This window comes from Cryptotermes secundus, unplaced genomic scaffold (genome assembly GCF_002891405.2).
Source record: "Cryptotermes secundus unplaced genomic scaffold, Csec_1.0 scaffold234, whole genome shotgun sequence".
NCBI classification, from domain to species: Eukaryota; Metazoa; Arthropoda; class Insecta; order Blattodea; family Kalotermitidae; genus Cryptotermes; species Cryptotermes secundus.
The window spans coordinates 1229773-1257558 of record NW_019725843.1 but is presented as its reverse complement, the minus strand read 5'-3'; the positions used below and the strand labels follow the sequence as shown (position 1 = coordinate 1257558).

Sequence of the window (27786 nt, the reverse complement as noted above, 5' to 3'; positions counted from 1 at the left end):
CAGCGCGTAAGGCTGACAAACTTACCGCCATTTTTGAGCCAATTGTCTAGATAATGTGGGACCCTCAACATCTCACAACCCTATGGGCCTTCACGGCCTGTTACAGGGATAGCTTTACTTTACTTACTTTAACCATTAAAATTAAAAGGTTTCAGGTTTGGAGATAAAATTACATATGGCAAGATCACTTCAGCATCTATGCTCCCATTTGGTGTTTCATTTCTGTAATTAAATTTCACGAAAAGAATCTGGCATTTATACATAACAATGGCAACAACGTATGTTAGGTTTTCCAACCTCACAGATGAAACAAAACAATTCAGACTGTTTTTGCCATAAAGTGGCAAGAAAACAGATTCCTGATGACACATACTGTGTTCACAGGCATTACGAACTCTAAAAGCTACCCCTGTGACTAACTAAGCACCCCACCTGGCCATGAAGACGTCTAGGGAGCAGAATATAGTTCCATGCATTTTAACCTCAGCATTACATGGAGGTGGATGGTCAGCTTCATGCTCCAGCATCTTTACCTCTGGGAAACAGTCCCTAGTACCCACTGGATAGGAGGCTGAGTGGGCCCCAGAGTTGGTCTGGATGCTGTAGAAAAGAGAAGCATCTATGCCACTTCCCTGGTCATACAGAGCATAGTATAACCTCAAACTGTACTTCTAAAATTAAAGAACCGAGCAGTTACTTTTTTTTTAAGTTGGTTATCTAATAATGCTATCAGTATCGAGACTGTATAGCATCAGTGATGATTAATTAATGTAGAGCAATTGGTGGGATGAGAAATGGCAGAGGAAAATGAAGTACTTGGAGAAAACTTTCCCCCATACCATTCTGCCCACCATAAAACCCACATGTCCTGCCTGGGATTCAACCTGGGCCACTGTGGCAGGAAGCTGATGACTGACTGCCTTATTTACAGTACAGCTGATAAAAGTAGACTCAGAGAAAGATGTCAGACCTTGTTGGAGAAAAATTATAGCATTCTTCTCCTCAGATGTTTATTTAAAAGAAACTTAACAATGCAAACAAAACAATAGGAACAGTGGAGAATCAGCACAGTGAACAAAGTTTTATCACACATTTTTTTAATTCAGGCAACCTTCATTTAGCATAATGGAGCACCTTATGAAAATCTCTGTTTTGAGTAAAATAGCGTTAATAAGAACATATTTTCTTCAAGATTTTGTCTATTTTGTCCTTTATTTGTTTCATTTAGGTTCACTGATAAAGACATCAGATTTATAAATAAAAAAATAGGGTATTTTACTTTCTGACTGTTCAATTTTGATTGAACTTACATATACTCAAGTACTACATAAAACCGTTCTAGAAACAGGTGTAGAAATGGGTAGACACTGTTTTATTTAGTTCCACAGCACTTATCTTTAATGATGCTACATCTGTGCCTTAAAACACTGTAAATGCAGTGGGACTACCATTTAAAGTACCTTTATCTTCGATGTTCCAAGTCAACAATAACTCATGTTAAATTTCTTGTTTCCAAAATTTTTTCTCAATTTAGTGTCCAAATCCACAGAAATCTTAAATGGGGGGTTTCACTCTATCATTTCAAACAATGATATACAAATTCCTGTACCTGCATTCTTATAATTTCCTTGTAACATGCATTGGACAATCCCTTGGCTTAGTCTACTGATCTAGAGTGTCTACCAAATTCTAGGAAAGTCATTTCCATCACTAAACACCACCCACATTTTAATGACTTCCTATCAGATGAATAAAGTATAGTTCCTAGGACATAAATTGTATGCAAATTATTACCATCTCAGTCTGGCTCACTGTTCCTGAAGCAAGAAACCTGACACAGTACGTCTATGTGCACATCTGTAATGATCATAAATACTTCATATGACAATATTAATAGGCACTAAAATCAGGCAGAAATGCAGAAGCAGGTTGTAAAGCTCTCCCGTTTATATGACTAGCTCTGTGTATACCACACCAAACAATTAATTGCCTCTGAATTTATCTCATACATTACAATAACAGACATATGAACCAAACTTGCAACACCACACTGAACGGTCTGTATGCGTACAAAATTAAACAAATCCACGAACGTATTTCAACACTGCCAGATGTGTATAAAAATCAATCAAGTACAAATTTTATATAACTGTTTTTAAAGAAGGCGAATAACTCTGAGGTAGGCTTAGAAGTGTATCATATCATATGAAGGGTGTTCCACCTGCTGTGGCTAGCAAATATGGCCAGTCAAACGGCGTTCATGTGGGCACATGCATAACACACCAGCAGCTGTGACAAAGAAGTGATGTGATATGATTAAATGTTCACATTCCAGGTGTGGAATCCATCCAAATAGGACCAGTTCCTTGGTGCTGAGAGTTCATGTTCACATTCAAATATCCTAACATCAGCATCAATGCATACATAGCATTAATGTGAAACCCTCTTGAGATATTCATACTGCCATTACAAGAAGGCACATTGGCATACTCATGAGGAGTGTTGCTGTGTTGCATGACAATCACCATGCCCATGTGAACTGCACTGTCCAGGACACATTGCACGCCAGATGCTGGGCCATCCCCCAAACATTATGGGCCTCTTGCTGCCACAGTTTCAGGGTGGACACAGTCATAAAAGCCACAACTGTGCAGTGGTTCTAGCAGCATCTCAAGAAGAGGATCTACCACTTGGTGTATCACTGAGATGCCTGCCTCAACACCCAAGGGGAATAGTCTTAATTGGCTCTATTCTTTTGCCCAGAGCTATCCTTGAACAAGCCACACAGTTGTACAATTAAACCAAGTGCAGTATGAAACAAGATACAAATCCTAGTACTGAGAGTCATTCATGTTTTGATTTAATGTCCAGAGCTTCTTCACATCAAAAATATTCCAAGCAGGTAAGTTAATACTCAATAGTTTACTCAGAGGCTTTGACAAAGATAATTTCCTATGGTGTAAACACCACATAACTCATCTCCTTAAATCCACGACTTCTACAGAGGCAGCGTTGTCAAACTTGGAATGTTCTGCTTTCTGGAAAGAACAACAATACTACACTTACTTCCTGCTTAAGATAAATTCAAGACAGAAGTAGCCTGCTATATGTACAAATTCCGCCCATCTGTTTCCAGTAACTGAGCTGGTATGGCATTAAAATCTTGGGCAAGGCACTTATTATTCCATCCCTGAGGTCATCATACTTTTCTTTCTGTTCTTCTAGGCAAATATATTGATACGAGAATCCTAAAATTGTTCTGACAATAGAATATTACACTTTATTTCTGGACTCTGTCAATTGCTCAGTATTCCAAAGAGATAGGAGCAACTGTACTAAGGTATAAATTAACAGAACACCCCCAATGAGGACACAACAAAGATTGATTGTAGTATGATGGGGTTTTGCAAAGTTTTCAAGATTAAGGACCTACCTGTTACCTTCAATTTATTGATTTTAAGCTGTCAAATTTGTTTCAATGTCGCTGCTGTCACTCAAGGGTCTCTGCACTGTGTGGATTCAGGCAGTGCTAAATACATTTAGGATGTATATCCTGCTTCCATCTTCAGGACTTAAGTGTGTATGGTGTGCAAGCGCCTGTGAATATACTGTACGGTTTCTTGTTCCAACATAGGGGAGATGATTGGGGCTGGTGCCTGGCCCAGGTCAAACATGACAGTGCACAGGGAAAAGTTGGATGTGACCGAAGTCCAAAGAGTTCACCAGATAAACAACAAAACACCCAGTCTTCCCAAGCTGTCACCTATCCAAGCACCCATCAGGCAAAAGGTTATGCAACACTATTGAAGGAGTTAATTAACTTTCTGATCCTTTAGAAAACTGTTAATTTGTTTTCAGCATGTTCAAATTTTGTTTTGTATGATACATACCATGTATAATGGTGGCTCACTGGGATGAGGATGAAAACCAGTCTGTCTACAGTTTGCAATAAAATCCAAGCCATAGTTAGGAGTCAAAATGAAGAATCCATTTCTGAAAGAAAATTAGAAATGTGAAACAAAGTAACATTCCGGTATCCAGGGTTTCATGACTGGTAACTAAGCCACCACAGTGAGACTCCTTATTTCAGTTTTCTCTGAGGATCAGTGGATTTAAACACCAAAGGGAGTAGAATCCTATATGGAGTACATTTAAGACTGAGTCTACTGACTTAGGACCACTGAAATTGGACGCTAAATGGGGAAATAGTGTTAAACTGAGGAGCCTTAGACAGAAGGGGCAGAGACAAATGAAACCTGGGATGTGAAGCAGTGAGTGAAATTTGAGTGAAATTTATTGACATTCTCGAGAAATTTTCTGCCTCCATCTTCAGGGTAAAATGGACTCTGGGTGAAATTTACTGACATTCTGGAGGAACATGCTGCCTCCATCTTCAGGGTAAAAGAGTAGGCTGACCATGGAAGAAAGTGATAAAGATATAGAGAGGGGTGCAGTCAGGACAGGGACAGTGACTGAACCAAGAAGTAACGAGAAACCGTGAATCGGCAGTCTCTCCCTCTATAGCGACACCACATTTTCCATACTCTATCCTGAAGATGGTGGCAGCAAATTCCTCTGAAATGCCAGTAATCTTCTATCAGACTACAAGGCATGCCATAACTCAGGTGGTTTGTCACCGGTTTCCCACCATGACAGCCTGGGTTCAATCCCGGGTCAGGTTATGTAGTATCTGTAATGGGCAAAGTGGTACCGGGACAAATCTCCTCCAAGTTCTTAAATTTCCCCTGCCAATTTTCATTCCTAAGACAGCTCCACATTAATTGTCCAATCCATCTAACTCTATAGTCTCGATACTAACAGTGTTATTAAATAAACAAAAAGTACAGATGTTGTCTCAACTCAAAAGTGATAATCTCCATTGTGACTTCTGTAGGAACCTCAAATCACACATGAAGAGATGTGCTGATTAATGCTGACAACATACCTACAAGAGAGTCTCCCTCTAAATGTCCCACCCCCAAAGAGGCACATAAATAATGCCTTTCTCTTCATTCTGCCTCAGTTTCCTCAATAAACATTCCACAGTTGACTGATTTACTGGTTTTAGCTTTACATGAATGAGAACTGTATTGGTCCTTGAACGTCACGCTAATGAATGAATTTCAGTTTCAGTACTTTATCCATCAAAAGCCATGCACAAGACTTACAAATCTATTGGCATTTCTGAATTTGAACCATGGTATCATTATGCTTAAGGGACAAACAAAAGCTAAACACAACTTTCACTGGGCATAGCAGCTTTGGTTTTCACGACCATGCCATGTCAAATGTTATGGGGTTTCGAACCTTTCAGCAAACATTGCAGTTGCCTTCTTTGGGGTTAATGCCTGGGAGTTCATTTGCTATTGTACAGCTCCTACCCTAGACAATGTGTCGGAACCGAAGCTCTGATTGGACATCTCTTACACAAGGCCTCATGTGAGAGCTACTAAACTGTTCCCAAAATCATTTACCCTGATGATGGCAACCATGATGTTTGCTGGAACACTTGAACACCCTCAACCTTAAAAACACGGTCTGGGCTCAACACTGAAGACACATATTATACTCCGGCTGAAAAAAATCTTAGCACTAAAAGTTCATTGGCCACTGTGAGTTTTCAGAATTAAGCTACTATTTTACAGAAGTAACAAGAACCACTGAGAGTCTGATGAGAATATAAATGAACAACTGAGACGTCTCTGTTACAGAACTGCTGCATTATATGATGTTGATTTGTTGATCCATTCTAGTCTTTACATTTTAATATAATACTCTCTTGAATAGATGTCCTTTGTTTCTTGTTCCAACACATCTGTATCTCACTGGCAATTTGGAGAGACAATCTCTTTACATTCTCTTAATATCCGAAATCCATTTCCTTCTGTGATTCAAAATTAGGGTCACTACTGACAGTCTTAAATTCCTTCAAAATGCTTTGGTCTCTTTGTAATCTCTACACATAAAAAATAATCAACTTTCAAATAACTACATAAAAGTTTAAACAGACTTGAGACATCTTCCAAGGTCCCCTTGCCTCTCATACCTTGATATTTGTACATTCACCTATTCTTCAATCACAGAGAATTCAAATGAGAGGAAAATGTAGCAACAATATAATCAGAGTATACAATTTGTCTGTGATTGCTAAGTAACCTGCTGATAAAATGAGTCACAGATGCAGTAAACATATTATGACTGGTGTGGTAATGACCGAAAGTTCTGGTTCTTCAGATCCTTAAGGTAAGAATTTGTTACTCTTGCACCGAAGTATATGAGTTAACAATAAGTCTTCATCACAAAACTCAGAGAAAGTGCATTCAGGGGTTCACTAAACATACTCAGAAGTTCTAACAAATTCACATGTATTAAACTTAGTCAAAAAGTGGTGGACCAGGAGTTCAGTTTGTGTCAAAAAGAGACTGTCAAAGAGGAATGTGCTAACTGAATAACAAGGTCAAGACATTCAAGGACAGTTACAGATAAGTACTGGCAAATCATTAAGATGCTCAGCATAAGAAACTGGTAATGGGTATAGCGACTGGCTACAGGCTGATGACAGAGGGGTCGGAGTTCAAGTCCTGATAGGGTCAAGAATTCTCTCTTCTCCACGCTGTTCAGACCAGCCCTGGGGCCCATCCAGCATCCTATTCAATGGGTACCAGGGGCTCTTTCCCTGGTGGGTAAAGCGTGATGCTGACCACTCACCTGCAACTAGTGCCAAGGTCAAGAAAACGTGGATCTATACATTCACTCCCTCCTGTGTCTTCATGGCATAGTGCTTAATTTGTTAAGCAAAGCTGCAACTTTACCTTACCATATAAAATGACAGTTATGCATCAGGAGGAACTCACTTTTATACCCTGCCGCTGCAAGATGTAAATGATGAAATTGTGGACCCAGAGCTGCCGTTCACAGAGCCGGCACAAACTTAAATACTGCCATGGTAACGACAAAAGGTCACTACACTTGAAGTGTCTCAGAATGGAATAATCAGTGGAAGACTCTGGCTTTCCAGAGCCCCTGATGTTAGTCACTGTGAATATTCTCTCTGGAGAAACTTGAAGTGAAAACTGTACAACAATGTCCCCTGCACTGATAAAGGTCTCCAGAATGAAATATTTGTGCAACTGCTTCAATTTCTGAAGACGAGCTTAAGAAAGTTTTGCTAAATTTGCCTCTGTACTGCAAAGCATGCAGGAGGGGTTCAATTCCAGCAGACCTTACAAAATATGGCAAGTTGTTTCCCCTGTTTACTGTAATTAATCATCAAGTTTTGTGTAATTACAGACTGATATGAGAGTCTGCATGTAGGCAAAAATCTTACCCTGTTGATTCTTCGGTCATGCAGTGAACTACTGCTGTGTTATCACAGTCACAATGTTTACATCTCAACTGAACATTCTGTGCTAATAGAAATATGTTTCCACTTACTCTTGATACCGTGGGGCACACACAATGGCAAGCGCTTCAGGCATCATAAGCTGGTATGAGCAGTGGGTATGCAAATCTACGCTCGAAAGGAATGCAGTCTGACTTGGGTGAGTCTGAAAAAAAAATACACAATTTTGTGACTAAGATTTCTCTTACCAGACTACAAAAACAATGTTCACAAATCAAGAGTTCTATCTTCTGGGACATAATACTGGCTCTGTTGGCTTGCACACACTTGATCTTCCTGGTGTTGCTCTGCCACAAGAGACATGCATAAACGCAAACACTTTTAACTCTTCTTGGAAGTGATCTCTCCAACAAAATAGGTGCAAAGACACTGGAAATAGTTCATACACACTTCCTCATCATATTATCCTGGCCATGAAATTAACTGTTACTCCTCAGAAAACTGTCCGCTGCTGAACACTGAACAATATCCAGATTAACCATATCTTGAAAATGAAATGACCATTGCTCCACAATCACTGTTGGTTGCTGAATACTGAACAACAACAAAATCCATCTGACTGGTAACAACTGCTCTTTCACAGACCATCTGACTGATATATCCTGTTTTGGGGAAACTGACATCTCACATTTGGACCTCTGTGCCCATACTGATACATTTTGCTACCCCAAACTTCCCCAAAGAAATCTTCCAACACAGTATCAAATTTGGTAAAACAGGCACCAATGGTATGGAAATATATAAAGAACAGACAGACATGCACACGCATGCTCACATAAAAATTTTGGTATCTTTTCCAAAAACAACTTACATGAATCCACCCAAGAGTTATAAGGTCATGCTGATCTTGATAGTCAAATATTTCTTCTTCATTTTGTGTTGTACATGAATCTCCAGTTCCATTCTGTTTCGGAACCAGAAGGTGCGTAATAATAAGTTGCCCATGATTCTGAAAAAAATAAACACAACTGAAACAGTCCTACACATATGAAAGCTACAATCCCATGTTGGTCCATTGGTTGATTCACTGAATTTCTCAAATATCCATTCTTACAGCATAAGTGAGCACACTATATCTGATTCTCTGCAGACGGTGATATGATGTAAGTGACCACGGTTTATCTTAATTTTGCCAGAGAGTACAATATCATAATTGAGCACATTTCATTTGAATTTTTCCAGGTGGTGTGAGTGGCATTAACCCACTGGCACACTTTGTCAGTTTGGTTGGAGCTTGCTACTTTACTGGCTGCTGGTCAAAAATCTAACTAGTTTTCTTTAATGGACGCCCCAGTATATATTTAGAAAATTTCTGAAATAAATCTGAAGTATCTGTGTTTTTAAATAATTTTAAAGGGTTCTGACAATTGTGTATTTTACTTGAAATTACTGAGGTTCTATATGTTGTCTATCGTGTAGTACTCTGAAACAACACACGTCAGAAAGTGAATACTGTGAGGTCACTGAAGTTAGCTCCTCTTAATGGATCCAACTGAGTATGTTGTCCTCATACTCTCATCTGAGAGCATAGAGTCACCTACCACTCCCCATACAACCCACATCAGGAACATGCTAAAAACAAGAAATTCAGCCCACATAAAAGCAACCACAGCATGTACATCCCCTATGCACTAATACCCTTATTCATAGAACTCAAAAACATACTGATCCACAATGACATATATCCAATACTGCAAAACTTTCATTACTATGTATTACATCAAGACATCCACATGCACATTTGGGTAAGGCACAAAGAAGAGAACAAAGAGATGTTCTCAACATACGAACAGTAACACTACCTACAGCTATGCTATACACATGTATATGGGAATAATATAAAAAATCCATGTAAAAACAGAAATACACCACTCAAAATACCATCAAGTACATTCGCAACCTGTACACACACATTTTATTTATTTTTACAACTTCACAAACTGTAGATTTCACATTTTACAACACCAATTAAGAAATTTTAACTACAGTGACCAACAATTGATTCAATTTAAACTATATATTTGTGATTTTACATGTATACACCTGAAGATGGTCAGCCAAGACCGAAAAAGTAGTGTTTTTAATTTTATATAATAAACAGATTGATTCATTGGTACATTCAATGCAATCACTTATCCTATAAAGGCCAAAATATCACGTGCTGTGCAACATTAGAGAAACCTTGACTTGAGTACAGTTCTGCTTAAGAAGCTAACAGTCCTCCCCTACTCAAGAAATATCCTGTTTTTATAATAAACCAGGAGTTCATTATCATGTTCATGCAATCATTATTCTAAGCCAGATAAATTCAGACCACACTTTTCCACCCTATTTCATTAACACCAGTTTTTAAAACACTGATTATCCTCCACCTGTACCTAGGTCTTCCAAGTCGCCTCTTACATGCAGGCTTTCTGATATAAATTATATATGCATTTCTCACATCTCTTATGTATGCTACATGTCCATCTCACCTTCCTTGAATTGAATATGTGACGTCAGCAAATTACAGAGATCCTATTTTATGCAAAATTTTCTTTGATCCTGTTACTGCTTCTCTCTCCAAATGTTCTTTTCAGCAACTTGTTCTTGACCAGCTTTAATTCCCTTAATGTGAGAAACAAAGTTATCATCTAAAATGGGTGACCTTACTGGATTGTTCCTGCTCCAATTCAGGATAAATCTGTTTCTGATTTGCCAGATGGTGCAACAAACCCAATACAGAATAACAAAAGACAGCTATAATTTTACATATTTTATTATTTACCTTTTTAGACAGCAGATAGGAAGGCAAAAAGTTCTTAATTCTATGGTTAAGGACCATTAACTGAATTAAACTCTCTCTAAGTTCACATGGAGATGAGTATGAAGGTTCGCTGGCCTCTGGGATGTGATATTGAGAACCTGCTACTCTTTCTCAACATTTTGGAGGAATGTGCTGCCTCCATCTTCAGGGAAGAAAAGCATTTGGGAAAAACCTGCTGCCTCCACATCTAGGATAGAATAGACTCTTGTATCCCAAAGACAGCCAGTATGTTTCTCTAAAATGTTGGTAACTACCTACCAGACTGTACAGCAACACATTTCACAGGTCAATGAGCTTCATAAATGTCATCTTAACTTCTCTGTGAATGCAATTTTGATTTGTCACTATCACTCTCATATGTATGAACATTTATTTCATGTAGTACCATGAGCAAAGAGCCAGGATAGCTCAGCTGGTATAGTGACAAGCTATAGGCTGGACAGCCAGGGTTTAATTCCCAGCAGTGGTACAGTTTTTCTGTTCTCCATACTATCCAGACTGGTTCTGGGGCCCACACAACCTCCTATCCAACAGGCACTAGGGGCGATTTCCCTTGCGGCAAAGCAGTGGAGGTGTAAAGCTCTCTACTCACCTCCATATACTGCTGAAGTGAAGAATGGTGCACCTATATATACATCTCTGTCTCCCCACGTCTTCATGGCATAGTGCTTAAGGACAACTTTACCTTTTTACCAAGAGCCATTTCTCAAAATCATAATGCAATATCAGATCCCGTAACTGTGCATTTACAACTCTAGCCACTATAAAACTTACAAGTGTTCCAGCCAATATTCCACAAGTCTCAATATTCTGGTTTGTGTTCTGCTGCGCCAGGTTCATAAATTTTCCCATAAGTCTTGATGGAATTACAACATCTCGCAATCCAATTTTGGAATGNATGGACTAAGCAAAGGACAAGGAACAGTGATATTGCAATGGCAACTTGGAATGTATGCACAATACTGCAACCAAGAAAGATGTAGGAAGTAGTCAAAGAATTATTCCAAAAGAAGAAAAAGAAGACCCAGGATGACATGGATAGATGATGTTGAGAACGACCTGAAGAAGATGAAGGTGAAAGGATGGATAGAGAAAATGAGTAGTAGAGAGCAGTGGAGACTGGTTGTAGAGGAGGCCAAGGATCACCCAGGGTTGTAGAGGCAGGTAGATAGGTAAGTAGGTAGGTATGCAGAGAATTTTGTTGGGAAAACCTGTTGGAAAAATATCACCTGCAATATGGAGCTGGAGATGGCAGGATAACACGTAAAGTTGGATCTTTGGAAAATGGACTGTGAGAATGGGAGGCAGATAGAACTGGCTTAGGTTCACATTCAGTGACAAGTATTTGAATTAGAGGTGCTGAACCTTTAGTTAGTTACACTCATGAACTGTCTTATTATTATAGCACTTACTCTTACCTTGGGGCAGATACGGAAAGACTGTCTGGCTTAGGTATGTAACTCGGTTTTTCTGGTTCCAGCATATCTGGATAAATTACATTATCAGTAGGAACAGGAGGCATTACAACTACAGATGATCCTGGTATGGACTTCCCCCTTTCCGCTGGCAAAATCTGTGGGGGTGTGATTTTTAGGTCTTCACGTTTTTTACTTTCTTTTGTTTCTCTTTTTCGACGCTCAAGTTCCTCCTGCTCTCTCAGTTTCTGCAACACAAAATAACGGCTCATAATGTGAGACCTGAAATTATCACTAGGTGTGTGTGAACTGTTCCAAATAAATTAAAACTAATAAAAATATTTTAAATTGTTGAATTTTTATGCTTATTTTCTCATGTTCAATATCGCGACCAGGAACCATTTTCTTCACAGTTGATAAAGCAACCATCAACCTTCTGCTCACAGTGTTATTGAGAGTGGAGGGTGGAGTGAAATACATCAGACTCAAAGTAGGAGCCTGAACATAGACATCCCCACCATACATGGGCTTTCTTTCTGTCGTCTCAGCATAGAACTGGGTTTAACATTTTGGGTTTACCTTTCAGTAAGAATTTAACATAGAGTTCAATCAAAATAAATTCATACACAACACTTACACCCATAAAATACACTCCAAAAGGCTTGAGATCTATAAAACAGTGAAACCAGAAACAAAATTGATACTGCAGAAGAGCATATTGTCACGTGTTGTGTGTATAATGCTACAAATAACTTCACGCCTTATGGGATATAGCGAATTTTATTCCACTCGCTCGTACAATCACACAGTATACAATCTCACAACTACTGCTATCTGCAGTATTACAAATACTAGACTGCATACTCTTCCCTGGCCACCTCGTAACTAACTCTTGAATAGTCTTCGCTGCTCCTTATTTAGCCCCGTTATGGACAACACAGAAAACAGCTACATAATAGGCACCACTGTTGTTTGATGCCGTGTTTGCTGACAGCCTAGCAATGCTGTCGGGAGTTGTTTACTGCTGAGTGGCAATGGCGGCATCCCATGTTACGTCACTGCGGGAGTGGGCGGGGTGTTGACGGGCCTGTGACCTTAGTAACGACAGCAATCCAATGGTGTTACATCACCGCTGGTGGGGGGAGGGGTGTCCTGCATAGCGCAACACGTCACAAAATTTATCAAGAGTGACCTTCACCATTTGCAGATTTCTGGCTTCTTTCACTGATTGTATTTGTATTTATTAATAAATGAAAGATGAGGAACTTACCTGTTCTTCACAGTATCTCTTATATTCATGTGTATAATGCTCCAGAAGTTGGGTCTTTAGCTTCTCCGCTCTCGGTAAAACTTCTCTCAGCTTCTCGGCATTAATGGCTCTATCCGTTACTGACACGTTTGAAAAATCAGGATGGTGACGGATTTTTTCAATGAACAGCCTATGGATATATATAACACTGTGTGGCTATTGTGGTTCTGTAAATATCTGTGATGATGGTTAATTTGTTATAGTAAGTGTCACGTAACTTCGAACAAGGCCAAGAGTAACCTTGAATTCCAGTTCAGGCCGCCTGTCACTTCTCACACCCTTAAACCCACCCCCTTGTCTGAAATTTTTCTACTGTGCATTCAAGGTTACTCTTGGCCTTGTTCGAAGTTACGTGACACTTGATTTACACTTGCAATTGTGCTGGAACTTGTCCTTCAATATTCACAACATTTTGGATGCAATTAATTATCACTATGATCAGACACATTTTTCATTATTTTTAAATTTACACTGATAGCAGTGCACATCACTGAACTCAAAACACTGTGAATACTAAATCTGTATACAGCATAATGCAGTCCCTGTAGCATTCATTCTTATCATTATACTCTGAACTATGTCGTGTGTAGTCTGCAAGTGAAATATACTGACCGAGCGACTGCCACTTCTCAGCTAAGTTAGTGCCAACTTTTGTGGATAGAGGGTGTCATGTGGCCAGCACAATGGATCCCCGTTAATCTCAGTTTTCTAGACCGGAGCTATTTCCTTGAAATAGCTCCTCAATTATCCTCATGAGGCTGAGTAGACCCCATTCCAGACCCACTACTTTTTAGAAAATCTGGTAGCGCCGGGAATCGAACCCGGGACCTCTGTATCTGTAGCTAGGAACTCTGACCACTAGACCACAGATGCGGTCTTATTATCATTGTACAGTGTTCAAAAATTATGGTCATCTGTTCACCAGTGATAACTGCAAAATTTCTCACTCAGCACTGAGGGGTGGTCTTTTGGACTAAGGAAAACCACCAAAACCTCAATGGAATATTCTGTGTTCTAGCTGAGATTCAAACCAGGCACTTCCCAAATACAAAATAATTTCTGTTCAGGTTCAGACGTTCATGGCCTGAACACTAGAAGCAAAAATCAAATTTATATTCCAACTTCAGATCTTTCTGTTTTCCAGAAGGACATATACTTACTGGTATTAGGTTATTTAATAGATCGCCAAAGTCCATTCAAAGTCTTAGAGAGGATAGAATCAGTTTTAAAAGTAATTTATTTTCATATCTCATGAATAACTCATTTTATACAGCTGATGAATTTTTGGAGCATACAGTAAATAGTTGGGGGTATGCGGTAGCGTAGTTGGTTGGGGGCTATGCTACAAGCCAGAAGGTCGTGGGTTAAAATCCTGATGAGGTAATTGGATTTTTTTCAGTTGACCTAATCCTTCCAGCCGCACTAGGCCCTGGGGTCGACTCGGCCTCTAACAGAAATGAGTACCTGGAATTAATTAAATAATTCTCCCGGGGAGTAAAGTGCAGCTGGCGCATAAGGCTGACAACCTTACCGCCATCTTTGAGCCGACTGTCTAGATAATGTGGGACCCTCAACGTCTCACAACCCCATGGGCCTTCACGGCCTCTTACAGGGATGGCTTTACTTACTTTTTTATTTTTACAGTAAATAGTTAGTTACATTGTTTGTTTAGCTTTGTATAGACTTTCTGCTTTGTTTGTTTGTGTTATGCTTGTGACCAGTTTCATGTCCATTATATTTTGGACTTGTGAAATGTGAAATATATGTATGTACAAGTCAGGCATTTTCCCATCTGAGCCAGTTTCCTTTGTAATAACATATCAGTGAATGTTTTGAATCCAATTTCATTACTAAAACATCACATACTTACGTCATAAACTTCATGTATAAAATATAAGCATTCTCCAAACTGCCTTCTTTCAGATACACATTAGCCATCCGCACCATTTCCAAGCCAGACCTGTAATATCTGATATACAACAGTGAACATTAGTAATTTTCATCGAATGCATCCTGTTTTGTATCATATATTATTTCTTACTGAAAACCGCCATAACACAACAATCAATAATACATGTAAGTAGCTCTAGGAGATACTTTTGCTACGTTTTGGCCTTCAAAAGGCCATCATCAAGCAAATACATTAAACTTTTTGTTATTGAATTGCATGTCAAATGTAGGATACAGCACTAAACTTCCAAGTGAGTACAATGTTATAAAATAAAATGAGTGAGTATAAAATATAAATTACAATAAAAGTTGAAGTCTTAAAATATGAGTTACATAGTCAGAAGTTGTATATGTGATGGTATTTGGAAGTTGGCAGTTGTAATTGTGATATACAGAGGGGTCCAAAAAAACGTACTCACTCTTTGATAGTCAATATCTCTGGAACAAAATGACATGTAGTTACAATTCTTGTGCTGAGAGAGAGAGAGAGTCATTGTATGTGTTCAAAGTGACCACCATCAGAAGCTAAACAGCATAGATGCCACCGAACTGCTGAGCGAACTATGGCTGTGTGTCTGGTGTGATGGTTGCACATGATGCTTCGATGGTTTCTTGTAGTGCGTTCAGTGTAGCTAGCTTTGGTCGATAAACTTCATCCTTCAAGGTTCCCCATAGGCAGAAGTCAAGAGGTGTTAGGTCTGGAGATCGTGGTGGGTACTCAACAGCACCTCTTCAACCTATCCATCATCCAGGTAGAGTGTCATCCAAGTACGCCCTGACATCTCGATGGTAGTGAGGTGGAGCACCATCTAGTTGTAGGTAAAATCTCTCACCTCCAAACAGCTCTCAAATGGCAGGGAAAATCGATGTCTGAAGCATATCGAGATACACCTGACCAATTACAGTACCTTCAAAGAAGAAAGGACCAATCAAACTGCGCGATGACAGACCGCACCACACATTAACACCTGGTAGATTCACTTCCTTGCCCACGTGAATGTGTGGATTTATAGAAGCCCAATACACACAATTATGGTGGTTAACAGTATCGTTCATTTTGAATTACGCCTCGTCAGACCAGATAACTTTCCCTGCAAACTCCTCATCCTCACGATCCATGCCTTCAGACCACTTGCAGTATTCAAGACTCTGATCTGGGTCATCCTCGTTCATAGCGTGCAGCAGTTTTGGAATGTACACTTTCCACTTTGCAGCCTTCAGAATTCGCCGTACACTTGATCGGCTTACCCCACTTTCAGATGCACACTGATCCACAGATTTTTGCGGTAATCATGTAAAGTGTTGCAACACCACAGCATTGGAAGCTGGACCTGTTACTATCCATGGTGGCCCAGATCTTTGCTTATGCACATCATGAACAGTACTGTCGGCTTCAAATTTATCCTGAATATGGGCAATTGTCTGACGTGTTGGTGGCTGAGTTCCAAACTCATTCTGCCATTGTCGTACCTCTTTAATGTTTTTGTACTTCCAGTACACTTCGATACAGCCTTGCATTGCTCAAAGAACAACCTTTCAGCCATTGTTGCTGCTGTCTTCTGCTCACAGCGCGCATGCGGCACGACACTCATGTGACTCATGGTGACCTTGGCCATCTGTTGAGAAAACATTACGCTACACTACCGCGCAAGAATTGTAACCACATGTCATTTTGTTCCAAAGATATTGACTATCAAAGAGTGAGTACATTTTTTGGACCCCCCTGTATGTAATGTTTATACGGGCATATTATATATACAATGGCTGATGTGGTGTTCAGAGACCCGTTATGTTGTATGTTATTAATTTATTTTTAATACTATTTGACAAGCGACTCCATTGTGCAAATGTCCACTCACTGTGGTGGTTATGAAGATTACTATCTTCTGGGATATAACACCACGTAGTCTGTTGCACGTCAACTGATATTTTGAACGAACATATCAGATGACTAGATGCTTTCATGCTGGTATCTTGCTCGGCTTATTCAATCCTGATGATGGAGATATGTTCCTCCAAAATGTCAGTTAACTTTCACTGGACTACATGACATTATACCCATGAAGATGGTACTCTTTGATAGCACCTTATTTGCACTGGGGTCAACTACTGGCAGAAACCTGAAAATCTGGGGTTCATGACAATAAAATCTACCAGTGACAAAAAAAAAAAATACCGTATTTACGCATGTATAGGCCGCACATTTTTTGCCAAAAATTCAAGAGGAAAACTGGGGTGCGGCTTATATTCAAAATATTCGAAATCACACTTCATTTAAACAAAAATTTTATTCATAATTAGTAATACAGGGTGTAATACTCCTGAAATAATATTCCAAGAAAATTATTTTTTCTATAATTTCTGTCTGAAAATTGTGCTGCAGCCTATACACGCACGCGGCCTATACGTGCGTAAATACGGTATTCAAGAACTGAGCATAGTGGCTAACTAAGAAGAGCACTGCTTCACATTCAAGAGGATCTGAATTTAAATCTCAGCCAATAATGAACTCATATTTTTGTGATTTTCTTCCATCCATCCAGGCAAATGCCATGACAAGATCTCAAAGCAGCCAACAATGGCTTTCTTCCACTTCCCAGCAAATTGAATATTTGCTAAATTCGTAATGATGGACATTATATAATCTAAGCTACTGAAAATATTAAATAAATAAAGAAAAATAAATAAAGTAATATTTATGTAATGTGAAGAACTTGAATTAAAAGTCTCTTCTACCTTTAAACCTTGCAAAACCTCAAGCAACAAAGTCTGTTATATGATGCTTGTAAGAAGTCAGCTTCTAAGTACATGGGTCAAGTAACAAATAAGATAGATATAGACATGGGACAAAAGGGGTAAAAGCAGTCTGCAGTCACAAAATTATGTTCTGTATCTTAGCAAGTGGTTTCAACAATTTTCATTGTGAAAATGACTTTAACAAAATGAAACTAAAATTAAAACTAAAATTTTGTGTTCCATGCCATATTACATCTCTTTGTAGCAAATATATGACAAGAACAAAACAAAGTGTTTCATCACAAAGGCTATCAATATTCAGACATATCTAGGCTGTTTTGGATAACAGCTGACATGTCATAAAAAATATTTGGAAGACAATGACCTGCCAATAACATAAAACCTACATAAACCTCGGCTCACGCATTCAAGAATCAAAACATTCGACATATGGTTATTCTGAAATATACTTATATTCGGCCACAACAGCATGTGAGGATTTCTACATGGCCTCATGGTAATGCAAGAAAAGGTGGGTTACTATCTTCTTTTCCATACACATTATCCGTCCTCTTAGAATAACGACGTCTGTGTGTGCATGAAAAGTCTGTTTTCTAGAATGTGCATGTTTACTTCTAGTAAATCACTTCCAAAACCTGTAACCTCCAAAACTGGAACTCAACCTGAGAAATGAACAAATCATGCTACACACATTCATGCTGAATTAAAACCGAAGGTAACTCCCACCTTCTAGGCGGAATGTTATTGTCTATTTCTACTGAATTTCCTAAGTCCGAGAGGACTTTAAGTCGTAAATTTGGATCGGTACCACAGCAGTCAGAAGATGACTGCTTATCACACAAATATCTGTCTTGATCCATTTTCTAATAAAAAAAATTCTTCAGTCACAACAAATCATTACAACATTGCACAGACTCCAGCACTGCTGTCAACCTCCGTCAACCGTTGCCAGCTGACACAGAAAATACTATGCACACGGGACTGCATCAGGCTATTCACGAACAACTACAATCTCAGGCAGCCGGCACGGTATAACGAGGCAATCGGATAGCAGACTGCAGCAGACACGCCCTGCATCGTAGCGGTCGTAGCCATCAACAGAACCGACGTCACGGAACCACGTACCACGAATGACCATAATGACCAAACCCGTGAACCCCGTGAACCCCGTGAAACTCGCATGTTATTAGTGGGCAACATGGCCGCAATGATAACAAGTTGAGGTGTTGCTACCATTTCTACGCGTCCTATAATTCATTCAGTTCAGTTTATTTATATAGATTCCGTTGATCCTTAGTGGTACAATAATGACCAGTAGATGTGGAATTAGTAACAGACAATTTAAAATGGCCGACAGGGCCGAGAGGCCAATCGGTAAGAAGGTATGCTAACATAGCAACTATTTTTGAGCGCTACCCCCCTCCCCAATGCTTATTGGATAGATCTGGCTCAGGATAGGGACCAGTGGAGGGCTCTTGTGAACACAGTAATGAACCTTCGGGTTCCATAAAAGGCTGGAAAATTCTTGAGTGGCTGCACAATTGGCGGGTTCTCAAGAAGGGTTCAGCTCAACAATATCACTTCACCCATATCCTTCGGGTTCGATTTGAGTAAAGTGCTATTAAACTTGGTTCCCCACCCTTTCCAAAAAAGAAAAAAAACGGAAAAAGAGCCTCTGCAGCTCTGGAGTACAAGAGATTAGGTTGCACATTATTTATCTGGAGAAAGTTTCTCAGCAGTGCCTGGAAAGTCATAACCTCTCTTTCACATGAAACACCACTTCAACCAATGGCACTAAACATTGTGAACTATAACATACATGGAATACTTGTATTTAGGAAAGGTGAAGGTAGGGAAACTTGAAAGAAAATTCTGTTTCCATCAGAGATACATATATTAAACCCCATAATTTCCTCATAACTTACACTTGAAAGCCATACAGAACACAGTTTTTCACTTACATTTAAGTATTATAAATCATGTACTGTAAGCAATAATACTCATGTTCCCATTTATTATTATTTTCATTAGAATGATGGAATTCGAGAATGTGAAATACACGCTTGTCAGCAAGATTAAGACTGCATTTAATGATATAAGAAAATCTGATATATTCATCTTCACCAGCTCAGTACTGGGCAGAATAATATGGCGGAAATAATAACATATCTTAAAGAAATATAATGAATACTGAAAATGTGGTATCTATTCATATTCCAGTTCAGTAATGGAAAGAATTGTATGGTATAAGTAACATTTCTTAAAAAATATAATGAATATGGAAAATCTGGTACCTATTCATATTCCAGTTCAGTAATGGAAAGGTTTATATGGCAAAAGTAACATATCTTACAAAAAAATGTAAAGAATACTGAAAATCTGGTATCTATTCATCTTCCAGTTCAGTACTGGATACGATTATATAGCAAAAATTAATAATGTATCTTAAAGAAATGCAATTACTAGTGAAAATCTTATGTTCATCTTCACCAATTCAGTACAGGAAGGATTATATGGCAAAAGTAAGAGAAGGAATACACCTATAACAACAAAAGTGAATAGCAATGTAACAAAAATGAAATAGGTAAAGAAATTACATAAATAGTCCTACCCACATTCAATCCTGACACTGATTCTGCTTCTCGGAGTTTCACACTTAGGTGGATAACCTGAACCTTGCAAGTCAATTATAAAGTAATGCCTCTCCATTCTTACCTACACATAAACAAGACCCATGTGTGTCAGAAAACAATTTCCCACACAATTCTCGATTGAAATTTAATTACTTGAAGATGATAACAGTAAAGAACCAAGGGCATTTCAGTCACAGGAGAGGACTTGTCCTATGTCATGTATAATGATCCATGGATGTGAAGTGAATAAATAAATAAATAAATGAATACAAAGGGTATTTTGGTAGGATAAATTGAAGGATCTGTTGGGGATACAAACAGAATATTTAGATGGATGGTGGGAGAAATGGAGCCAAGGAGGCAGGGTGTGGACAGGATTCTTTTATTACTATTTTTATTGGAGTGAGAGACCATTTTGTACTTTGGCTAGTTGTAGCTTACTGTACCAATCCTAGATGATGGTGATTGTAGAGCAGTTGGTGGAACGAAGATTGGCAGGGGAAATCGAAGTACTTGGAGATTATCTATCCAAGTACCACATTGTGTCCACCACCAATCCCACATGACGAGGCCCGGGAAGCTAGCGCAGGAGTCGTGTAGTTGAAAATAAGGGGCAATAAGTTCTGTGAGAACAATGCAGTGAGATCGTGGGTTCCATGAAGTGGTAATTTCTTTGGGCACTGAGCAGCTGTTTGCAGGGAGTCAGCACAATGAACTTGGTCCTGATGTATGCCATCAATGTACAATTTGGTACCTGTAGGCAGTAATGAATTTCATGGCTGTAAATGTACAGGTGGGCGGCTGTAAGACGCAGTGGAGATTTCTCTGCGGCCAGGGAACATACAACAGTGCGTATAAGTTCAAATTAAAATTTCTGTTAGTATAATGAAGTCTGTTAGCACATGTCTGCCGCAAGAAAATTCAGAGTTTCGGTCGAAGGCAAAACGTTTGCGCCAGGAGAAAAGGAGTGCCATGCATTGTACAGTGTATGTATAAATGAACCTCCCCCCCCTCAAAAATACTAGTGTATATCCAGGTGTGTTTGCTGCTGGCACCNGTTAGAGCATGAATCCGGTTTCTTTATTGCCACACCTTGTATATGCGACTGAGAGCAAAGAACGGTATGTTCTCAGAATGCTGCAGCGAGGTCTGGATGCGATTGAGACACAGTGTGAGCGCTGAAACAAAATAAATGAAATGTTATGTCAAGAGAGTTAGATCGGTTGAGTGCCATGTCTTATTGAACGGACGAAAAACCCCCTTCGTGAGTCATGTACGACATCTGTATATTTTTCAGTAAGAGGATTAGATACAGAAATGATTGAAGCCAATACATTAACAACATTTATTAGAGCATGTCCTTCGTTGAAAAGTGAGCGATTAAGCTCTAAGATGAAATGTACAATCCACAGAGCATTATTTATGTCTGCAATGTCGTATGCCAGACTCACGAGCCAGACTCATGTGTATGGGCCCCTTACTGTGTGTAGGATTATTTCTATCTCCTCATCATGTTTACTATACTTGTAAGACATGCACCCTCTCTCACTATGGCCATGTTTTTGCCATGACAACTCCAGGAGCAATCTCTGTTCTAATTCTTTCTTTCTTGTTCATAATCTGGCAATCATTTCACATCTCAGTTTCAAGATGACCTGAACCTCTTTTTTTTTTTTTTTTCATTTAATAAGTGGTGGCCTGCTTACTCTTGAAAAAATCCTTTCCTAGTACGCTGGCATGTGGGATGTTTATCATGTGTCCTACCACATAAAATTTGTGCTTAGTTTCATAATTTCCAGTTACTGATTTTGTATCCACCTCTCCTGCCAGACAAGTTCAGATGCCATCAAAACTTTGTGAAAAAACGCCTTCAGTTTCGTTTTATTCCCATCAAATGGCAGGTTAATCAATTTCATAGCTTCTGAAATGCTACATTATGCTCCCTCCATGGTTTCCAATTGGTTCCCTGAATCTGGCTAACTCATACTGAATCAATTACAGTGGCCTGTGGGTTGGACTGGGGTGAATTACTCTTAAATGTGCTTCTGTGACTTATTAACTTGTTAGTTATTACCTTATCGTCTACTTGTGTCAAGAGGGAAGTATCTCGCATCACCAATATAATTTTGCATTTCAATTCATGAGGAAATTAAAAGCACACTGGACCTGGGTAATGCTTGCTACCAATCAGTTTAGAACCTTTTGCCTTCTTGTCTACTGTCTAAAGGCGTAAACATTAAAATATACAAAACTATAATTTTGCCTGTAGTTTTGTACGTGTGTGAAGCTTGGTCTCTGACATTAAGGAAAGAATACAGACTGTGGGTGTGGAGGTGGTATAGCTCAGTCAGTACAGTAACAAAGTACAGTCTAGACAGCCGGGGTTTGATTCCCCACAGGTGAAAGATATTCTTCTCTTCTCTGTAATATCCAGACCACCTCTGCAGCCTGCCTGACTTCCTATCCAATGGATACTGAGATGTTAACAGGCAAAAGGTTAGGTTAAGTATACAAATCCTTTCAGTTTATTTCCATTCCTTTTGCACTTTCGAATTGGAGTTCTATACTAGGGCACCTACACGTACAGGTCACTTTTGTGAATTTCTTGCAGGTAATAATGTTAAACTGGGAAGGAACAGGTCATGGCTTTTGTCAATGTACTGTTCTGGAATTTGTATAATGAAAATTAAGAAAAGTAAGAATACTAGCCAGTGAACCACAATTCAAAAGTTACATTCCAAATACAAGTCAAATGTATTGCTTGAATGAATCTGCTCTTGTGACAAGAACAAAATGATGTTATAGTATCAGCACTTTGGAGACAAAAGTATAGAGTAGGAATGTGATGTGCTTAAGTTATTTTATAAGATTGGAACTGGATAAATTTGATGAATAACTAATAACTTAGAAAAAACAGTGAATACAAGGTGTGGCAATAAAGAAACCGGATTACTTTTATGACTCATTTCCGGCCACGTCATTTGCGAAGAGGAGGGTAGGGCATTGACCCTTGGACTTCCCTCTACCGTCACACAAAGTTTCATTCACGTGCATCGGTTAGTCTGGCCGCGACCATTGTTAGAAGCGGATCGTGTTTCTGAGCTCCGTCGGAATAATGCTGAGTGCTAATGCAGAACAACGTGCTAACATCAAATTCCTCACAAAACTTGGAAAATCTGCCACTGAAACTTACAATTTGTTGACAGAAGTATATGGTGATCAGTGTCTATCTCGCACGCAAGTTTTCGAGTGGTTTAAGAAGTTTATGGAGGGTAGGAAAAACGTCGGGAACGATCCAAAATCGGGCCGTCCTCCCACTGCGAAAACTCCAGAGAATGTGGAGAAGGTCGCTAGAATTGTTCGAAGAGATCGTCGACTGAGCATTCGAGCAATTTCTGAACTTACGAACATCAATAAGGAAAGTGTTAGACAGATTTTGCACGACGATCTGGGCATGAAAAAGGTGTGTGCTAAAGTGGTGCCAAAAATCCTTACCCCCCAGCAAAAGGAACATCGAGTGAATTGCTGTGTTGACACTCTTGAAAACATTGAAAATGATCCTGATTTCTTCCAAAACGTAATTACGTGTGACGAAACTTGGATTCTTCAATATGATCCAGAGACTAAGCGACAATCCATGCATTGGAAGAGCCCCAAATCCCCTAGGAAGAAGAAAGCGCGCATGAGCAAGTCCAAATTCAAAGCAATGATGATTGTTTTTTTCGATATCCGGGGGGTAATCTACATTGATTGGGTGCCTGAAGGTCAGACTGTCAATCAGGTTTATTATAAAAATGTTTTGACGTACCTCCGTGAACGTGTGCGACGAAGGAGACCAGACATGTGGAAGAATGCCTCATGGGTTCTTCATCACGACAACGCGCCAGCACACAACGCGCTATCTGTGAAGAGGTATTTGGCAAAAAACAACATTCCAGTGATGGAACATCCACCGTATTCTCCGGACCTAGCACCGTGCGACTTTTTTCTCTTCCCAAAAATCAAGTCTGCGCTGAAAGGGACCAGGTTCGAGTCCGTGGATGCAGTGAAAGCAAAAGCGACGCAACTCTTGAAGAGCATAACACAAGATGACCTGCAGCACTGCTTCCAACAGTGGAAAATTCGCATGGAGCGGTGTAGGGATCGGGGAGGGGACTACATTGAAGGGGATAACATTTCGACTGTCTGATTTTTTTTTAATAAAGGGTTAGAGCATGAATCCGGTTTCTTTATTGCCACACCTTGTATGTACACTGGGAGAGGAACTATGTATATGTCCATACACAATCAAGTCAGAACCAAACCTAATTTTCTACTTTTTCCACACTTTTTATAGATTTTTCTCTTTTAACAGATTTGCACTTAGAGTAGTGACAGATTTGACTGATTTGCATATGTCTCGTGATGATGAGTGCTGTGGTTGAAACATGTGTGTTATACTTAAGCATCCTGTTGCGTTACTATGAATATTTGTACATATACATGTTTCAGCCATATACAGCTGATGCATGTCATAAGTGATATAAGAAAACAAGAATAGATGTTGCATTTGATATTGTAATATATATGTACAAATTTATATGTACTGTGTAGTTATAAATAGGAAAAAAGAAAGTCTTTTAACATAAGCTTGTGTGACAGTTAACCTAAAATCTAGAAAGATAAGCATAAACAGGATGCAGTCTTATAAAATTGTAATATGACATTTTTTCAGTAGGCAAGTGGGAGAAAAAAAACAGACAAAACTAATTTATCTTGTACAAATATTTTGTTTCTGGGTATTAACCATCATCCTATTTTTATTTAAAACAACATTTCTTTGACTGAATTCTGTATCCATCTTCAGGTAAAACGTACTCAGTTGGGCCCAATCAACAGAGCTAGCCTTATACTGAAGGCAGTCATAGGTTTGGTGATAGGGGACTAGCTCAACTGACTGGGCCCAGCTAAATAGGATTCACTTGAAGACAGAGACAGAATCAAATCTTGAAAATGTCATGTTTGAATAAAAAACAAAATGATGGATAATGTTCAGAAACATAATATTTCTATTAATGTACCATCATCACAAACTTTTAGATCAAATGTATCTTGACTTAAAAACGCCTTTAATGTAGTAATAACCTAACAAACAGATGTAAAAAAAATTTCAGAAGTTCATAAACACAAATGGGCAACTACATGTTATCACCATTTGATTTACATTCTATGTACTAGGTATTATGGATGCTTATTATTAGTTACCAAATACTGGGATGTACTGTATATACTGTGGTGGGGAGAAGGGCTTGGCTGCACTTGGGTCCTTTCTATTTTAGGGTACACAAAATTTAATTATGAATATCAATTTTATCAACATACAGCCATAATCTCAATCCTAAAGAAGCCATATGAACATGTAATTTAAAACAAAACACAAAGAATCATAAGATGAGAATTTCAGAATTGTCAGAAACCTTTTATTGATGCAGAATTTATGTAGGTAACTTCAGAATTCTGACACATGCCACTATCAGCTTTGCATGTAGCAGCACTAGCTAACAACTAAATAATGTGATTTCGGCATATTTAGTGTTGGAAGTGGGTGTGATGAGAGAAATTCATAAGGAATGTAAACTCTTGAAGCTCTGCCTAACCCACCTAAAATATTGCTGCGCTAAAGCTTATAATACAAAATATATGTACATGTATCTATGCTTATGAATTCTTACTTACTTACTCATGTAGTTGAGCCCTTCTGGAGGAGCCACCAATTCTGCAACTACTCAAGAATTTCCCAGCATTTTATGGAACCCAAAGGTTCACTACCATGTTCACAAGAGCCCTCCACTGGTCCCTACCCTGAGCCAGATCAATCCAATCAACACCATACCAGCCTGTCTCTCTAAGATCCATTTCAATATTGTTCAACCACCTACGCCTTTGGCTTATGAATTCTACCCATCAAAAAATGAAAACATTAACAACAAAGATAGCTTTCTTTTTGAGTAACCTCCACAGGACACATGGATTATACTTATTATGAAGAGTAACATGTAATGTGGTAGAAGCAAATTGATTACATATCTTGTTTAAAGTTGAAGTACCAACTACTGGACTATTTAGCACTGAATGACACGACTATAATCATAAATGGTGCAACATGATGGACATTAAATACAGTAAATAACATCTGCCTGGAGGGACTGAGGAAAGCCACAATATAAAATAAAAATATTGTCACGAATGTCTTATAAATCAGAGTATGTTTAACAATACAGGAAACTCCCTGCTATCTTGACTGTAACACAGTGGTCTGACAGGTGAAGGATTTCAGACATATACAGAGTGTCCCAGGAGGAATGTGCCAAACTTCGGGAGGGTGTTCCTTATGTTAAAGTATGCTGATATAACCCAAAACACCTATGTCCAAAGTTGAACGGTTAAGGAGATAATGGCCAGAGAAGTGTGAAACTTTGACCGGTGTTACACACTTGTTGATTACAAAATACATATTAAAACTGGCAGGAATATGTGGTTTCTGTAATGTTAATAATGTACGTAACATCAAACTGACTTGTGAGTGACATGAAGCCATAAAATTGAAGTACATGCTTGAAGACATGCTTGCCATGTCATAATTGTCCTTAGGTTTTCAAGCACTATACATGACATATGACTGGCAAGCGCTGACGTAACATGGCTGACTGCACATAGTGACTACATAACTGTATTAAACGTACATTCACGGAAAATCTCTTTTGGAATTTTGTTTCCATTATCTCATGTGGATTATTATGCGACCACTTATACACATTTCGTAAATTATTTACACTGTCCCTGGTAAGAGACGCCTCATCACCGAATAAAATGATGCTTAACAGTTCGGGATGAGCTTTTATCCAGTGGCACAAATCCATATGCTGAGCATGGTTGCCTGGTTCCAGATGTTGTACCCTTTGATCATGATAAGGATACAACTCTTCATCATGTAAAGTTCGCCACACCTGCATACATGATACGCCGATGCGAGAGGCCATTCTACGAGTGGACAGACGCGGACTTCTCTGAACCATCATAAGAACGTTCTCTCGTGTGTTTATCATTCGTACATCCTCCCTTTCAGAGTGCACAGAAACACTCGGGAGAGAACCAGTATCACACAATGTCTGGTGAATTCACGTAAATACACTTCGACATGGAATCCTTCGATCGGGAAAACGCCTTTGGTATTCTTCAACAGCAGCACGTGCATTGCCACCGCAAAATCCGCACACAAAATGCTTATCATAATATTCCACGTTTGAAAACACAAAAGGCATTTCAGCAACTCTGCACAATTAACCTACCGCCCATTCAAAACGCGTCCGCAATGTATACTGAAGGGAGCTTATGGCTAGTGTGAATCACCACACTCAAGGACAAACGTAGATAAGACATGCCAGCTGACAGGTATAGTGCGTGGACTCGCCAGAAGACCACACTTTTCTCAGGCCATTATCTCCGTAACCGTTCAACTTCGGACATAGATGTTT

General features: G+C 39.1%; 1 protein-coding gene across 1 annotated transcript; it reads right to left on the bottom strand.

Annotated features, from left to right (window-relative positions):
• Nucleotides 1-964: 964 nt before the first annotated feature.
• On the bottom strand, nucleotides 965-18738 carry LOC111863654 (STAM-binding protein). The gene is made up of 10 exons (XM_023850152.2): nucleotides 18366-18738; nucleotides 14803-14901; nucleotides 12894-13062; nucleotides 11627-11871; nucleotides 11167-11170; nucleotides 10983-11111; nucleotides 8214-8351; nucleotides 7435-7547; nucleotides 3891-3993; nucleotides 965-3038 (listed from the first exon to the last, which is right to left on the bottom strand). The coding sequence occupies exons 1-10, from the start codon at nucleotides 18497-18499 to the stop codon at nucleotides 2976-2978; spliced, it is 1197 nt and encodes a 398-aa protein (XP_023705920.1). The 5' UTR covers nucleotides 18500-18738; the 3' UTR covers nucleotides 965-2975.
• Between the last annotated feature and the right edge of the window lie 9048 nt (nucleotides 18739-27786).